General features: G+C 39.2%; 1 protein-coding gene across 2 annotated transcripts; it reads left to right on the top strand.

Annotated features, from left to right (window-relative positions):
* The first annotated feature begins 4681 nt into the window (after window positions 1-4681).
* Window positions 4682-17935, top strand: LOC127628066 (dual specificity protein kinase CLK4-like). 2 transcript variants are annotated; one of them, XM_052104741.1, is made up of 13 exons: window positions 4682-4791; window positions 5531-5688; window positions 9306-9525; window positions 9969-10059; window positions 10358-10424; window positions 10509-10625; window positions 15313-15479; window positions 15641-15735; window positions 15815-15944; window positions 16617-16699; window positions 16783-16862; window positions 17007-17097; window positions 17495-17935. In XM_052104741.1, exons 2-13 carry the CDS (start codon window positions 5531-5533, stop codon window positions 17648-17650), a joined length of 1455 nt encoding a protein of 484 aa, XP_051960701.1. In that variant the 5' UTR covers window positions 4682-4791; the 3' UTR covers window positions 17651-17935. The 2 variants fall into 2 exon arrangements, with proteins under 2 accessions (XP_051960701.1, XP_051960702.1); XM_052104742.1 differs by lacking the exons at window positions 4682-4791; window positions 5531-5688; window positions 9969-10059 and having other exon boundaries at window positions 9385-9525; window positions 17495-17933.
* Window positions 17936-18105: the final 170 nt, after the last annotated feature.

Here is an 18105-nt window from a genome sequence, read left to right as displayed (position 1 = left end):
CTGATGGGCTTGCAGACTAGGGACTCGGTTTGGATGGTGCAGAAGGAGAAATCCAGCGTCAACTGTCCAACATGTCTGTGATGCTGACGAAAGTTTTTGCTGACTTCGAGGATCTTGCTGAAATACGTCGATCGATTACAGCGATGGAAGCTAAATTCTCTGAGTTGGTTACAATAGTGTCGGACATCGAGAGACGAATCGATTATCTGGTGTCATTGCAGAGAGAATTATCTGCTAATCAGCTAGCAACCAAGTTTTTGAAATCATTTAAGATTTGGAGAACTGAAGTAGACAAAATAATTTACGAATTGTTGGAATTCCTGAGCATGAGGTAGGTTGAGATATGGTGAAATTCCTAGACAAGCTTTTTCCAAGTCTGCTCAACATAACAGGCCCTAAACTGGAAATCGAGTGAGCTCACAGAGTCCTGGCTTGCAGATCCGCTGAGGAATTTCTGAGATAATCCGATAAAGATCTTGTGTTGTGCAAAGCGAAGAGCAAAGGAAAGCTTTCTTGGAAGAACCACAAAATGTTTTTGTTCCCAGACTTTGCGAATTCGACAAGAGAGAAATGTTATCGATTCAATTAATAAAACTCTAGACAATCAAGAAACTCTTAGTTCAACGGAAGATCGCTTTTGCTCTGATGTTCCCAGCCAAGCTGAGAATAGATACTAAGGATGGCCGCAAAGTATTTACATGTCCCAAGTAAGCCTGGTTTTTCATAGAAACAATGGATGAGTAAAGCATTTGGTGCTTCTCATGGGAGTGGATTGACTCGCTGTTCATACACTTGGCTGTCTGAGTAAGCTGAGCACCATTTTTGTTTCTTTTTAAGTTGGTTCCGACTAGTGGCTGGAGTTTGTTTTGTGGAATAACATTCCTTCAAGAAGCTTTTGCATTGATGGAAGATCATTTTTACACTGAAGTTCCTGGCCAGATTGAGAATGGATACTAAGTATCTACATGCCTACAAGTGATGTCTGTCATAAAATCAATGGACTGAGGAAGTCATGGTGTGTTTCTTATGTGACCTGTGAGTGACATAGACTCACTCAATACACTCTTGATCGTCTGCCGAACCGGTATGTCTGTTTTGTTTCTTTTTGAGCTGGTTCCGCTAGAGACTAGAGCTTGTTTTGTGGGGGAACACACCTTCGAGACTACATGTTCTCTGTGTTTATTCTGCCCATTGGCTAAAGTTTGTTTTATAGATTATTTTCTGTTATGTAATTTTGCCTCACAAAATTTGTACCAGAATTGAGCAATCCGATGGCAAAGTTGTCGCAGGGGCTCTCGTAGGTGTACATGGACTCTTTGAGTTTAGAGGGCGTGTCGCCGGTTGTTGTGCGTGGGGTTCATGCGCACGTTTTCCTTTTTTCTGTTTGTTTGGTTCTGAGGGAAGTTCGCGGTTTTATCATTCTATTGATAAATAAACATCTACAATTCAAATGTCTCAAACAGATTAAAGATAAATTAGGAAGAGACATTATTGTTTTAGCAGAAATTCAGGAGCAAAGGTTGATGTTGGCTAATATTTGTGCACCTAATGCTGATGATCAGGGCTTTTTATAGATCTTGAAGGGATGTTGCAAGCCACTGGCACTCCTCATGATATAATATTGGGAGGAGACTTTAATCTTTTGATGGACTCAATCCTTGATCGTAGTGAAGCATTGATCATTGAAGTGTGTAAGCCCCCTAGAGCAATATTGATGCTTTTTTAGATTTTTTTTTAAATATATCTAACTCCCTTATTTTATCTGTTGTTGATTGCTCAATTGGAAACATCTTAGTCTCAGATCATGCCCTGGTGAGTTTAGAGATGTTGCCTCATACAGAGAAAAATAAATCATATAGTTGGCGCATTAAAGTATCACGGCTGAAATCAATGTTGATATGGAGACCAACTGGTCCTCAGTATCCTCTGTGGGCATGGTTTGGGAGGTAATTAAAGCAGTTCTTAGGGGCCGGATCATACTGTATGCCTCATTCATCAAAAAATCCAAAGCACTAGAACTCGTGGAGTTGGAAGGGAATATTAAAAAATCCGAAGCAGAGCTGAAGCGCCGAATGATGTCTGACGGAATTGACCCGATTGAAATGCAGACATAATACAATTTTGTTATGGAAAGTGGAGTTTTGGCTATTCAGAGCAAGACAGTCATACTTTGAGTCTGGAGACAAAGCAGGGAAGCTTTTGGCTAGATATATAAAGCAGAGATTCTTTTTCTACCATTCCCTCAGTGAAATCTGCTGGTGATTAAATATTTACCATGGCCATTGATATTACAAATGCTTTTAAATAATTCTATCTTGCTCTTTATACACTCACCTAAAGGATTATTAGGAACACCTGTTCAATTTCTCATTAATGCAATTATCTAATCAACCAATCACATGGCAGTTGCTTCAATGCATTTAGGGGTGTGGTCCTGGACCCCCTTTCGCCTTCAGAACTGCCTTAATTCTACGTGGCATTGATTCAACAAGGTGCTGAAGGCATTCTTTAGAAATGTTGGCCCATATTGATAGGATAGCATCTTGCAGTTGATGGAGATTTGTGGGATGCACATCCAGGGCACGAAGCTCCCGTTCCACCACATCCCAAAGATGCTCTATTGGGTTGAGATCTGGTGACTGTGGGGGCCATTTTAGTACAGTGAACTCATTGTCATGTTCAAGAAACCAATTTGAAATGATTTGAGCTTTGTGACATGGTGCATTATCCTGCTGGAAGTAGCCATCAGAGGATGGGTACATGGTGGCCATAAAGGGATGGACATGGTCAGAAACAATGCTCAGATAGGCCGTGGCATATAAACGATGCCCAATTGGCACTAAGGGGTCTAAAGTGTGCCAAGAAAACATCCCCCACACCATTACACCACCACCACCAGCCTGCACAGTGGTAACAAGGCATGATGGATCCATGTTCTCATTCTGTTTACACCAAATTCTGACTCTACCATCTGAATGTCTCAACAGAAATCTAGACTCATCAGACCAGGCAACATTTTTCCAGTCTTCAACTGTCCAATTTTGGTGAGCTCTTGCAAATTGTAGCCTCTTTTTCCTATTTGTAGTGGAGATGAGTGGTACCCGGTGGGGTCTTCTGCTGTTGTAGCCCATCCGCCTCAAGGTTGTGCATGTTGTTGCTTCACAAATGCTTTGCTGCATACCTCGGTTGTAACGAGTGGTTATTTCAGGCAAAGTTGCTCTTCTATCAGCTTGAATCAGTCGGCCCATTCTCCTCTGACCTCTAGCATCAACAAGGCATTTTCGCCCACAGCACTGCCGCATACTGGATGTTTTTCCCTTTTCACACCATTCTTTGTAAACCCTAGAAATGGTTGTGCGTGAAAATCCCAGTAACTGAGCAGATTGTGAAATACTCAGACCGGCCCGTCTGGCACCAACAACCATTGAGCTCAAAATTGCTTAAATCACCTTTCTTTCCCATTCTGACATTCAGTTCAGGAGTTCAGGAGATTGTCTTGACCAGGACCACACCCCTAAATGCATTGAAGCAACTGCCATGTGATTGGTTGATTAGATAATTGCATTAATGAGAAATTGAACAGGTGTTCCTAATAATCCTTTAGGTGAGTGTATATAGATCAGTGGTGTTCAGACACTGATCCCGGTCGTGTCTAGAAGGTAACCGCCCGGCTACCTAAAGTTTTGCGTGAGCCGTACGCGACGTTAACCCACTAGGCTCGTTTGAGATGCCAAACGCCTCGCCATGAAAGTAGATGAGAGTAGACGGCTGCAGTCAGATTAAGAGTGAAATAAGAGCTGTCATGATCAATTCTCACATCTCGTAGTTGATCAGACACCTTCGAGTTCAAAGACAGATATCGCGGGATTCACGTTCATGTACTGTTGCTGATAAAGTAGATATCATTTTAATTCTGTTGCTTTATATTGAAAATAAAAAGATGAAAAGACACTCAATGTACCAGTTATTCAATTTAGCCAAAACGACATGTCTTTCCATCCATTTTCTTGTTTAATAATGACACGTATTATACATATTTCCAGAATATAATAAAAATATAATATCCCACACAAAGATCACACTGTCAGAGTGTTGGGAATATTCACATATAATTTATACACATAAACATGATATTAGAGACCAAATAAATAAATAAATATTTTAATAAATAAAAAACTTTTTAGAAATTAACGAAACAGCACGGTTTTTTAAGCCAATTAGCATTAAGCTGTAAGTCATTTCCCATCACGAACAGCTCGGAAAAATCAACTGCGCCTCTTGACTGCTACACTTGCCTAATCTGTTAGTTATCCGATAACATCCCTTATCTCCTAATTTAATGAGTAATACAACTATAAGGTTTTAATTTACAAGTTATTTTTATTTAGATGTACTGATAATATACAGAATAAGATAATATTATTCTTTAAACGTCTCACCTTTTAAAAGTGCGTCGCAAACGGTTTGTTCTGATGCATCTCTACGGTGTTTGCTGCTACTTCCGGGAACTATTGAGAGGCTCCACGAGCCGCAATTGCTGTAAAAAAAAAAAAACGTTCCATTGGAGTCAATGGAGTTGTCGCAACTCTATCTTTAAATATGGCTCTGGCTCTGGTCATACCGAATGACACTCTCGCGAGACTTAGGCTGCGAGAGTGTTACCCTCGCTAGCCATTGACATAGACGCCGTAACCGGAAAAGTGTAGAGCGGAAGTCATAAACAGTTGTGGAGTGTAGTTATCCACTGAAAAAACAGCGTCTAATTTCACGAGCTGAAGTTAAGGGTGAAAGGTCAGTGTATTTTAAGTTTAAATATGTAACATAATACTTTATTTTACAAGTTTTCATTAGCGCTAGGCAGTAATGAACTGCTGTGGGTTACATATAGTTCGTGTTTGTGTGAAAGCTAACCCACTAGCTGACCAAGATAAACACTTGTGAAAAGACCGTGTATTACCCGACTGTTTGCATATTTTGTCACGTTACAATTATATATGTTATTCTGAAATTGGACAGTCTTCTGTCAATATGACTCCGCTGAGGTGAGTGGGTTTATATGTGAGACAGAAGGGCGGTAGCTAACTCGCCAGCTCTTTGTTACCAGGCAACCATTATTCCAGTAATTCCATTTAAACAGCGAATGTAAACAAACTCTTGCTACTTATGAGAGTTTACAGAAATCACATGTTCTCCTGATCTTATCAGTACATCACATGCACATTAATTGAGGAACATTACGTTCAAACTTCCAGGATGAGGATTAGGCCAAACATTAATATAGAGGTAACTAAACCTAATTGTTAAATATTCTGTAAATAAAATATGAAATATCCGTTAACACGTGTTTACTCCAACTCGGTTCTAACTGGTCAAAACAACCATAACACTGTTGTGAGTTGGAGCAGTGACCTGGCATCTCTTCGGCTGTATTGAATTATACAACTCGGCGGGTGAAGGGAATGTTCCTGGATACTGTTTCCGTGTCGATTTTTTTATAACTTGGATATTTTTTCTATTCTGGTGTGGTCAGATGCGGCGATCTAAGCGGATGCGCTCTCCGGGTGACTGGATTACGGAGTATAGCTGGGAGGAGAGAGTGGAGGTGCACAAGAGACCGAGGCGCAGCTCCAAGAGCGGGGACATAGAGAGGCAGCCTGGTCGGCATCATCACTACAAAACTTACGAGAGGTAAATTAATCAAGAGTATTCACTTTAAAGATGTGTGAAATGTTCTCTGTTTTTCTGTCTGTTTGAATGCAGCTTGTTTGTTAGGTTTGTGGTTGGATTAGAGCTGTCAACTTTGTTTCTTTCATGATATACTATAGCATGTTCTTGGATTCAGTGACAAACTGTCAGGATGACAGATGCTGCAAATGGTCCTGACTCAGTCCGAATCAGTGCCAAGAATTCAGTGAATCTCGCTGATGTAAAATTATTCTGACATTGAGATTGTCAGTAGGATTGGTACCAATATGTATGTTGTGAGTAGAGGTTGACTGATAGTGGGGTTTGCCGATACTGATAACTAAAGAGGGAAAACAGGCAGATGGCCGATTAATCGGCCAATAATTTAAAAAAAATTTATAATATGTACAAAATTTTCACTCAATGAAAAATAGTGCTGAACTCTAGTGTTGAGCTCTAGTGTATTTCTTTCAATGGCAATACTTTATACATTTCTCCCACACTGGTCCCTGCTTCAAAGCCTTTGCCATCTGAGATGAAGGTATTTATTTTACCATGCTTTTATTTTATTTTTGTACATAACTACATCATGAATTTAGGAAGCTTGGGCAAAAGTTCATTTTGTCAGAACGGAGAAAAGTGTGGGAAAATTTGTAGTCAAAAAATTATAAAATTTTTAATGTGCGCGTGCATTCACACAATGTAATTTGATTGCACAACATTAAAACCACCGGCAGGTGAAATTAATAACATTTGTTATCTCGTTACAATGGCACCTGTCAAGGGGTATATCAGGCATCAAGTGAACAGTCAGTTCTTAAATTTCATGTGTTGGAAGCAGGAAAAATGGGCAAGCATAAGAAACTGGGTGACTTTGACAAGGGCCAAATTGTGATGTCTAGAAGACTGGGTCAGAGCATCTCCAAAACTCTAGGTCTTGTTGGGTTTTCCTGGTATGCAGTGGTTAGTACCTACCAAAAGTGGTCCAAGGAGTAACAACAACTAGTATACCTGTGATAGGGTCATGCCTCATTGATGCATGTGGGGAGCGAAGCCTAGCCCGTCTGGTCCGATCCCATTTAAGAGCTACTGCTTGCTGCGTAGCCCCAGACCGGTCAGAGTGCCCATGCTGACCCCATCCACCGCCGAAAGCGCCTACAATTGGCACATGAGTGTCTGAACTGGACCATGGGGCAATGGAAGAAGGTGGCTTGATTTAATGAATTATATTTTCTTTTAGATTATGTGAATGCTGGATGCATGTGTGTTGTTTACCTGTGGAAAGGCAGGCCAGCAGAGGCACTGTGATGCTCTGGGCAATGTTCTGCTGGGAAACCATGGGTCCTGGCTAGGGCAGGGTATCATTCAAAAATTTTCTATACTGATATTTTGACTTCGATACTGGTTCCTAAACAATCCTTTTATCAATAATTTGGTCAGGGAAAAAAAACTCAGCAAGAACTGTGAACTCCGCAAGAACCATTACCGCTGGTTGGACGCTAGGTGGTGCTATGGGATAATGTTCGGTAAACATGGTTAGGATTAAGTTTACACAAAGCAAGACACCTTGATTTTAAACTTTGAACATTATTTTTTATTTATTTTAACTAAAAGTTCAAATTAAACTGGAAAAAATAAGTGCATTTAAAATGTGTTGTTCAACTTTTTGAAAGATGGCTTTACAACAGTTATGAACATCTCTCTGGCAAAGAAACTTCATCTGTGCATTCTCTACCCATCTGGTATTTCGTTATCCAGGAAAATATATCATGTGTGGGAATACATTCGTTTTGTTCCCTCCTTCACAATATATATATATCCAATTACATCGGAAACCTCGGGCTGAGGGATTAGTGAATATTCTTGCTTTATTGATTTTTGCATTGAAAATTAAATAATTATGAAAATGAAAAACTTAAATCAAATACATTTCTAAATTCAAATTGCTCTCCAAATGAAACGGAAAAAGCAAATAAATAAATAATAAAGTGATAATACATAAATATGTGTGTGTGTGTATATATATGTGTGTATGTATATATATATATATATATATATATATATATATATATCTCTTGCCTGTCTATAGACAGGCAAGATATGTCTAAACACGCAGGCATATAATGATGATAATAATCACTGTAATATAAATCATGGTTCGAGGTGAATGTGTTTTTGTACTATTTTATATGGTTTGTATTATTTTACAGGCTGCAGAGTTCGTTCACAATAAACTGCTCTGTGGAAATAAAGGGAACTGAACTCAAAGCAAAATTTTATAATAATAATAGTCTAATAATAATAATTTAATAGATTGATTGGAAAACAAGCCAAATATCATCATGACATGGACCATCATTGATCCCAAGGTCATCGTCTGTTAAAATAATATTTTAAAGGCTCATTATTACGGTTTAGTATTTCTCAGTAAATAGGTTTGTGTTTCTTTACATATTAAAAGAGTACTCCCAATTAGTTCCACACAATAATGTAAAGATATTCTAGTAAATGGTCTGCACTTATATAGTGCTTTTTTTTAACCTTAGAGGTTACCAAATCCCAATCACCCATTCACACTCACACACCAATGACGGCAGAGCTGCCATGCAAGGCGCTAGCCTGCCATTGGGAGCAACTTGGGGTTCAGTGTCTTGCCCAAGGACACTTCAGCATGTGGAGTCATGTGGGTCGGGAATCGATCCGCCAACCCTGCTATTAGCAGCTGATCCGCTCTACCACCTGAGCCACAGCCGCCCCTTCTAAACTGATTATGCAAAAAAAACAACACTGGTATCGACTTGGGATTGGTCTTGGTCGATACTGAGATTTCCGATATTGGATCGGAAGATAAAAAGTGGTATTGGTGCATCCCTAGTTGACGTGCCATGCAGAAAAAAATTTGGGGTGTATTCAGTCCCCTTTTCTCCTCAATTTGGCATGCCCAATACCCAATGCTCTCTAGGTCCTTGTGATGACACCGTTCTCCCCTCAATCCGTGTGGCAGTGGACAAATGTCAGTTGCCTCTGCTTCCGAGACAGTCAGCCCACGCATCTTTCACGTGACATTTTCAAACAAAAGCCTTGTAAATATGCATGTCATTACTACAGGGAATATTTTTTCTTAAAGCACTCCATGCAGAATGTTTCAGATATTCTTTTAACAGATCTTATAGCCTGTAACGGTTCATAATATAAATCAAGAGGGCCTCCAGTTGCTGTTATGTAGTTGTCAACCTATAGCATAACGGCAGAATGTTCTGTGATTTGGAATGCAAGTTGTTTAAATCAGACACTGGATTCCGCCATGCCATCAGCTCAAACATCCTCCTAACTGATTTACTGCTGCAACATTGACAGGTTAAAGCATCGCCTTCACTCATAACCTCTCTCTCAAAGCTTGTTTCTAAGTATAGCCTTGCTCGTGGACTCCTTACTTTCGAGAAGGCACTTGATGATTTTCAGCACCCAGCAGATCATGATACAGCATTCCCTTGGTGAAAGGGTCAATAAATTGCACCAAAGGGAGCGGGACCTATAATTTTCTTTTTTGCTATCGAAAACCCATTGTCATTTTATGTGGAGGGGTGTCTTTCTTAATGTCTGTTCTGTTTAATTGACAGGTGTCACATAAGCACAAAGAGGCTGGAGTTCCGTGAGCGCAGGGCCAGAGAGGCCGATCCAGAACATGGTGATTGTGGGGGACAGGTGGAGCAGGTCAGTGAGACTGAGAGAGAGAAAAACGGGAACCACTACAGCAAGTCGTCCGCACGGAGTGGGCGGAGTCGGCGCAGCAGTAGAGAACGCCAGCAATCACACCACCGCAGTCCCTGCTCAGACTCGGTAAAAAATTTCTCATTCTATTCCTGCTTCAAAAATATATATATTTTGTCAATGTCACTACATTTATTTTTGCTGTCTTTCTAAAAAGATCATGAATGTAGAAAGTGACAAGGAGTCATTCACTTGAACTTCACTCATTGGCTGCACAAATTGAGGGTCGTGACTTAGCTGTTCTTTAGTGCACTTCATTGTTTCTTGTCTGAAAATGTGTTGCCATGTCTTTCTTCTGTAACACACACTATGGTGGCCCTGTGCCGTTGCTTGGCGATGAATTTGAATTTGCTGCTGCTGTGGCCTGGCGTGGGGTTTTGAACGGGTCCAAATCACTCCCTCCCCTTCATCAACCCTCACCCTCGCTGAATGAATGAATGGCGTGTACGGTCCTGATTCTGGTGTTTGATGGTGATGCTGGTGCCAATGAACGTCCCTTCCCCCTCCTCCAGAGAAGTCATCGCAGGAAAAGAATCAAGAGTATTGAGGATGATGAGGAGGGTCACCTGGTCTATCACAATGGAGACATGCTAAGAGCAAGATGTATAGAACACATACCTTTCTCTCTAAAAACTGTCTGTTATGTGTCTATTAGTGGGAGAATTCAGGTTACACTTGGGGGTAAAATGGGGACTTTTGAAAACTTCTAAATTTAACCACTATGAATTTAACTGTCATGTGTGAAACTTAAATTGAGACTTTAATTCTCAATTATTATGATATAAATTCAATGAATTTGTCAAAGTTCTGAGTCCCCAGTAGTACTATAAATTTGCTTTTATATGTTGTATCCATGCCATGAAGCTGTACTTATGACTGTTTTTTTTTATCCTGTTTATAGTTGAGATTGTAGGCACCCTAGGCGAAGGAGCCTTTGGAAAAGTGGTGGAGTGCCTCGACCATTCAAAGTAAGCATTCTATAAGTCAGAGTATTATTTGTCTCTGTTGTGAGTTCATGCACATTTTAACCTGTGAATGTGCTTTATTTTCAGAGGTAGTGCAAGAGTGGCCCTGAAGATCATCAAAAATATTGAGCGCTATCGGGAAGCAGCCATGTCAGAAGTAAATGTGCTTGAGCGGATAAACTCGCTTGATGGTGATAAGAGATTGTGAGTATCTGACTTGAGGCTAGGAAATGCTTTTGTGTTCCTAAGGTTATTTGCCATACCAAGGGTCTGTTGAATACTTGATTCTGATTGGTTGACAGATGTTCTAAGGTGTGCAATTATTTTCCAGTAAACAGACGGTTATGAAGTAGATCCAGGTCTTGACCACGTAACAGTTCTACAGGGTTCTCATGTGTCCTGGAAAACCTGAATTTTTGCAAGTCATGGAATATTGGAAAAATACCTAAATCAGTGATTTCCAACCCTTTTTCTGCCACGGCACACTTTTTTACAATTTAACAAACCCAACTGCACACCTCTATCCCACTGTCCCACATAACCATCGTTGATAGTTTTCTTTTCAAGAACTTCCATGTTTTCTGTCCATATTAGTTGAGTGTTGACTCGTAAAGTAACTCTCGTAACTCAAATTGTGAGTTTGGCAATCGTGGTCCAACCGAGGCAGATCTCTTGATTGGTTGCAGCTAAGACCAATCGCGTACCTTGCCTCAGTGGCGCATGCGAAGTAAGAAGCTCATTTGTGAAACTTCTCATTCATAAACACACTGAATGACCTGGTACTTGTACTGACCAACTGAGCTCCAACTTCACACCAAAGTGATTTTCACACGTTTTGTCTCACAAATTATGTCTTTGAGAGTACAAAGCTACATTAAACATTTTAAAATGGTTGAAATTTATGAAGAGATGTTGAACGTCTCATAATTTCCCTCTTTGTCCATCCAACGTACCATCCCCTTTGAAATCTGTGCAATCGCAGCATTCTCTGATGCAGCATAAACTTTAGTTAGTGTGTAGGTACCCTAATGTGGAGGACGAAGTGCCGCTCGACACTGGTGTTTAGCGGAGCTTTGACGCCTCGACTCAACTCATGTGAAATGCACTTAACCGCGAAGGGACATTATTGAAACTCAAAATGATTGTTATTGTGCTATTGTTGTCTATTCTGATAAGTCATGTTCAGCAGTTGAAATACTGTAGGAAAATGATACAGTACATCTGCTTTGTTTTTATAATACTTAAACATTCTTCTGAAGTCAGTAGATTTGACATGCACATTTTTATAATGTAGAAGGTAAGGATGTTATTGATACACATTATTATTATTAGACCATTGTTGTCTTTTTGGATGAAAAGTAATGCTCGGCAGTTCACAAACTTGAGTGGAAATTATAGATCTGCTTTGTTCTTATAATGCTTAAACACTATAAAGTCTCTTGGCAGATTTTGGTCGTGAACATTTCAAATGACTCAATGACTTGCTCATAGCACTTTCGACTTTAATTTGTTGCCACCTAGTGACATCTCCAGAAGGGGTCAGTAAATTAATCAATTACACAATGTAACAGAATGTTTCTTCCTGGGTAGTAAGAGTTATTTCCTATTTGCTTATGCATCATAAGTATAGAAAATGGATTTTATACCCCACAAACTTTGCTTTTGTGACCAGGACAGTGATATTTTGAAATGTATTTATTTCCAATGAGAAAACGGGCAAACAGTCTTTTCGTTCACATAAAGTCAGGAAAAACAACATATGAATCCAAATTAAAATGTATTTATACTAAAGTAATACAAAAATGACTACAAAAGATTTAGAAGCGAGTAGTTTGATTATACTGCAAATCACTTTCACGAATCAGCCCCCAAATGTAGTCTCCCATCATGTTCTCTTTATACTGTCCTTGTTAGCGGCATTCAAATCCAGTATATCCTGATAGAAGCGCTCTACTTTCTCCTCTGAGTGTGCTCCCATGTCCTCCTTGAATTTATCAAGATGAGCATCAAGGATATGGACTTTGAGGGACATCCTACAGCCCATTGTGCCGTAGCTCTTCACCAGAGTTTCAACCAGCTCCACATAGTTTTTGGCCTTGTGATTGCCAGGAAGCCCTGAACCATGGCAACAAAGCTGTTCCAAGCCGTTTTCTCCTTACTAGTGAGCTTCTTGGGGAATTTATTGCACTCCAGGATCTTCTTTATCTGTGGTTGGTCCAACGAAGACACCGACTTTGACCTTTGCCTCAGACAGCTTAGGGAAGAGGTCTTGAAGGTACTTGAAGGCTGCCGATTCCTTATCAAGAGCACTGACAAATTGTTCATAATTGTTCAATTTGATGTTCAGTGGTGGCATGGGCACCTTCCGGGGTCCAACAGTGGCTCCCACTTGACATTGTTCCTCCCCACAGAGAACTCGGTCCGTTGTATCCAGTCCCAACTGTGGTAGTGCACCTTTTGTGTCCATGCTGTCCCTTAAACAAAGATAGCAGGGAAACCTGGTAAAACTGCCTTTGAGACCCATCAGGAATGCCACCATATTTAAGTCTCCTTTGACCTCCTAGCCATACTCCTCATACTTCAAGGCATCCAGCAAGGTCTTGATATGTATCCACTGTATTTATACTACTATTTATATTCCAGTAACTCCAAGTTTATTCGGCACTGAATCTATCTGGAATGCTCTGGAAAATAGGTACATTTCAAAATATCACTGTCTTGGTAACAAAAGCAAAGTTTGTGGGGAATAATAGCCATTTTCAATACTTTTGAGGCATAAGCAATTAGGAAACAACATTACTACCCAGGAATTTTTTTTTTACACTGTGTTATTGAATCCAAACATATTTGTGAAACAGAATAATATTAGTGATCGTCTCAACTTTTTGGACCCTCGTAAGTTTGCATCCCTGTGAGTTCTAAACTTTAGACAATGATAACAGTCTCTGGGTTCATAGGGGGATGATTCGGCTTTAACATCTCGGAATGTGAATTAATTTTCAGTAATTCAACGATCAGGGTCAGCTGATACTGCTTATCTGGAGGCGAGAAATTTCTGTCAAATACACACAGAAACAGCAAAAATAAAAGCTTTTTTTAAATTGACATGTGTTTTTGCTTAAATATTACACTTGTAAAATATCCTGGAAAATTGTGGCTTGAAAAGAGTGGGAACCCTGTTCTATATCGCTTCGGCAAATTATTTCAGTTAGTTCAAAGAGCTGTACAGGCTACAATGGCAAAATAACCTATTAAAACAAAGACAAGTACATCGGATAAGAATGACAATGTCTATAATATCCTACATTTGTTTAAATTTCAGTTGAAAATCACCCTTGCACCCTCTCTCTCTTTCGCTCTAGTCCCACACACGCTGACAGACATGCACACAGACACATACATATATAGAGACTTGCATCGTGACCAACAAACAGAGTGCTTGAGATTAAAATAGAACATTTCTTCCATGTAATGTGTGTCCATCAAAGATGAGAATCCTGCATTCCACTTTCATTGAATAATTTGACTATTAATAATCTTTGTGTTCTTTACAGTCAGATAAAATGTTAATAATAAAAATGATTCTTAATCTCACAGATGCAGAGAGACTTCTCTCACTCTTTAATAAACCGGAACACAGTTTGCGGGAGTCTGTGAGATGCCGTCAAAGCATAATATTACCCTTTGTATAAACCGTAGTTCATATAAATAACTGCTAATGCCACATGCATTGACCATCGGGAAAACAGATATTGGGAGACATTATGCTGATGCCTGAGCCTATCAATTTAGCACAGCAGAACGAACATGCCGCAAAGCACAGATAGAGCTCGGAACTTTGTAACATGACTGCAGCGGTGAGACAGCTGCCATTTGAACCCCTGCCTTGCACTGTGAGGCGTGATGTGAGTGTGAGGCAAAAGTTGTGTGGTGTGAGTGGGATGCAATCATCTGTTTTCAGCGATTGCTACCGGGTCCTTGAATAACATATAACGTGCTAGTTAAGGCAGCCGGTGGAGTTTCTGACAGAACTTTGGAGACAGCAGCAGGGATTACGTTAGCTGGTAATCTGTACCCTCGCTCCCTATATGCATATTACGCAATCTGCTTAGGGCACAAACAAATGTTTGATAGTACACTAGCCAATGCAGAAGTTGGAGACATTGCTGAACCCTGCAGGTAATCTACACTGTCATTAACCCATTTAATTCCACTGGTTACAAATTTGATCGGGGCCTAAAATATGTTTTTGATGTTTTTTAGACCGAGTTGTCAATTATAAATGACAGTGCAGACTTTTTTGCTGGATTGGTGCAAATAGTCACATGACCAGAGCTATTTAATTCCACTGTGTTCCTGGGAAGACTATGTCTGTCAAAACTCCATAAAAAGAAGCAAATAAATCCTGTAAACCTACAACTACCATATTTTGAACATCATTTGAGTTGTGCTGTTCATTTTTGGTTGTTGGTTGGTCTGTTGATTGGGTAGATTTTGTGTGGATGACTGAAATATACATCTGGATGAAGCATGTTTTGTCCACTCCTGTTTACAAAGATATTGCATTTAATCACGATTTCAAAACATGTGATTTATCACATTTAAATATTTTACATTTATTTTCTTAAATGAGGAACTTTTATTTTTAGCATTTATATTGTGCATTAAAGAACTTCATTTTGATGGGAAATTATAATGTGCATTTTGCACACATTTTTTTTAACTTTTCTGTCATTTTATAATATTGAACTGAGATTATATTGAATCATAAACCTCATATTTTATAATGAACCGAATTGTGAGAACCATTCTATCCCATCCCTAGTGGAATTTAGGTAAACACACTTTGACTAATAATCAGTTACCTACAGTATATGCCTTCTCCCCCCAGTGCCTGTGTTCGGATGCTGGACTGGTTTGATCACCATGGCCACATCTGTATAGTGTTTGAGCTGTTGGGACTGAGCACATATGACTTTCTTAAGGAGAATGGATTCATGCCCTTCTCAGTGGATCAGATCAGATGTATGGCAGATCAGATCTTTAGGGCTGTGCGCTGTGAGTATAGATGTGTAAACTGTAAGGATACTAAAAGAAATTCCTGTTATCGAAACACTACCCCTCATGAGGCATTAACCCACCTTAATAAATCATAATTAAATAATGATTATAAAATGCATTATACACTCAAGTGATAAATTATAGTTCTTTTCCATTAGTTCTGCATCAAAATAAGATGACGCACACTGACCTTAAGCCTGAAAATATTCTCTTTGTGGACTCCACCTACGACATGGAATATAACTCCAAGATGGTGAGTAATGACATCATGAACCATCATGAATAATTACATTGTTTTTGCAGTAATTATTGTAACTACTATGATGTTACAGAAACGAGATGAGAGGACCTTGAAGAGGTTGGATGTCAAAGTAGTAGACTTTGGGAATGCTACATATGACCACGAGCATCACACCTCTGTGGTGTCAACTCGCCACTACAGAGCTCCTGAAGTTATTTTAGGTGAGCTGGTTACTCTGTAATATTTCTAAAGTTTGAGAATATTAACAAGACTGTAAACACAATATGTTTATGCTGTTTGTGAATGCACTGAAATATGGTAATGTATTGCTGATTGAGGTGCACTCAGCGATTCCTGAGAAGCACTGTTGATATTCAAACTCATCTGCCAAAACAAACACACTCCTCCATTCTGTGCTCCTTTGGAAGCTCCGCCCACAAATTCATGCATGCGAGACAGTTTTACTCACACCAGCTCCAGACATGCACAACTCTCCTGCTACTAACTCTAACATCACAACAGCATATATGTGTTTTGTGAAACATAGCAAAATTAATGTTACCCACCTATTGAGAAGAAAAAGAGCAACTTCTGCATCCGTCTTCAAAGCCTTTTAGCTCTCTGAGGTCTTCCTACCGCTGAAAAGCCTCACTGATGTTGACGCGGCTCCTAGCCCTCGACTTATTATAATCCTTATTTTTTTGTTTATATTCATCTGAACTTTTTCTCTTGGACTGTTTCCCAGCCATTTGTCCTCTTGGAGTTCGCATCAGCCAGATTTGCCATCGCTCTTCTCTCCTCTGTGAGGAGATATTTGCAGAATTTACAAAAAAAGTGTATTGGATTAGAATTACTGAGTGCACCATTAACATCGCACAATGCTCTATTGGCAGAACTGGGCTGGAACCATTCATGTGACGTGTGGAGTTTGGGTTGTATACTTATTGAGTTCTATCTAGGGTTAACATTGTTTCAGGTAGGATGTTTCCCTTAGTAACATACATTCATGTTCTACCAAATGTCGTAAACATACTTACTGAAAATCCTTTCTCTTTTCAGACTCATGACAGTAAGGAACATCTTGCCATGATGGAGCGGGTTCTAGGCCCCATACCTACTCACTTACTCCAGAAAAGCAGGTGCAGTCGCTTAAAAAGATGAGGAGTTGCTAATTTTTTTATTAATTTTTATTATGCAAAAAAAGATTATATTTTTGAATGAAGGCTAAACCATCTATTATTAAGAGGGAGAGAGACTTATTGTTGACTGTGGTTCATTGTTAGGAAGCGACGCTATGTGCATCATGATAAACTGGACTGGGATGAACTCAGCTCGGCTGGGAGATACGTGAGAAAACACTGTAAACCTCTTAAGGTAAGGATCACTGTATACTGCTCTAATTAAAAAATAAAATAAAAAATAATAAACACATGTTGTCAAATTTGTTTTAGTCCTGGAAACCATTTTGTATGATGTATTTTGCCTCTGAGAGTTGTTTTTTAATTCTTGTACTAGTTTTATGCAAAAGTGCAAAACACATGGCCGCAAGTTTTTCTCTGAACTAATGGTTGTTTTTCTCTTGATAAATTCCAGTGATCTTTTGATATTTTTTCTTCAATCACTCTGTGTTTGTAATCCATAAATTATAAATCTTCTGGATTTTTTCTTCTGGACATCTGTTGATGCCCTTGATTGGAACTATTTGTATTGAATATAATAATTAGTCATATTATTGTTTGGATTACCTTAATTGACTCTGCTCCTTGCTCAGCAATATATGTCCTCTAAAACCCCGGAGCACGAGCTGCTGTTTGACCTCCTTCAAAAGATGATGGAGTATGATTCATCGAAACGGATTACTCTGGAACAAGCCATCGGACATCCTTTCTTTAACCAGTTAAGAAAAGAGAGAAAAAAATTACATTGAAGGGGACACTGAAACATTACTGCTCCCAGGGAGACCTGCTGCTGACTGTATCAGTCTGATTTAAGAACACCTGCTTCATTACCTCTGTCCATATTTATTGTCTGTTGAAATAAACGGCCAAACTCCTCTGTACTTTTTATCATATTAAACTTAAATTCTTTGAATACACAATGTTTCTGTCAATATTTGTAAAAAAATCTATTTTATGATTGTTATTTTTTTGATGAAAACTAAATGGCTTTAGTGAAGATAACTTGTTAGTGTATGGTTTTACTTTGTCATTTGTCTTGTGTAAACAACAAAAAACTGACCGATAATATAACCTCTGTCCTGCAGATGGCATCACAGGGCTTTTCTTATTAAAGGAATAGTGCGGGTTCAATAGAAGTTAAGATCAATCGACAGCATTTGTGGCAATGTTGGTTAACACAAAATTATTTCGACTCATCCCTCCT

This window comes from Xyrauchen texanus, chromosome 34 (genome assembly GCF_025860055.1).
Source record: "Xyrauchen texanus isolate HMW12.3.18 chromosome 34, RBS_HiC_50CHRs, whole genome shotgun sequence".
Taxonomy (NCBI): domain Eukaryota; kingdom Metazoa; phylum Chordata; class Actinopteri; order Cypriniformes; family Catostomidae; genus Xyrauchen; species Xyrauchen texanus.
The sequence above is the reverse complement of the archived record's forward strand: the minus strand, read 5'-3'. Positions and strand labels throughout refer to the sequence as shown.

What these genes read in the sequence shown, in the direction of transcription:
- LOC127628066 (XM_052104741.1), top strand. Translation starts at nt 5,531, where the DNA reads ATGCGGCGATCTAAGCGGATGCGCTCTCCGGGTGACTGGATTACGGAG. An exon ending in CTTGATGGTGATAAGAGATT is followed by an intron (nt 10,626 to 15,312) that starts GTGAGTATCTGA and finishes TTCTCCCCCCAG; the next exon opens with TGCCTGTGTTCGGATGCTGG. An exon ending in AACACTGTAAACCTCTTAAG is followed by an intron (nt 17,098 to 17,494) that starts GTAAGGATCACT and finishes CTCCTTGCTCAG; the next exon opens with CAATATATGTCCTCTAAAAC.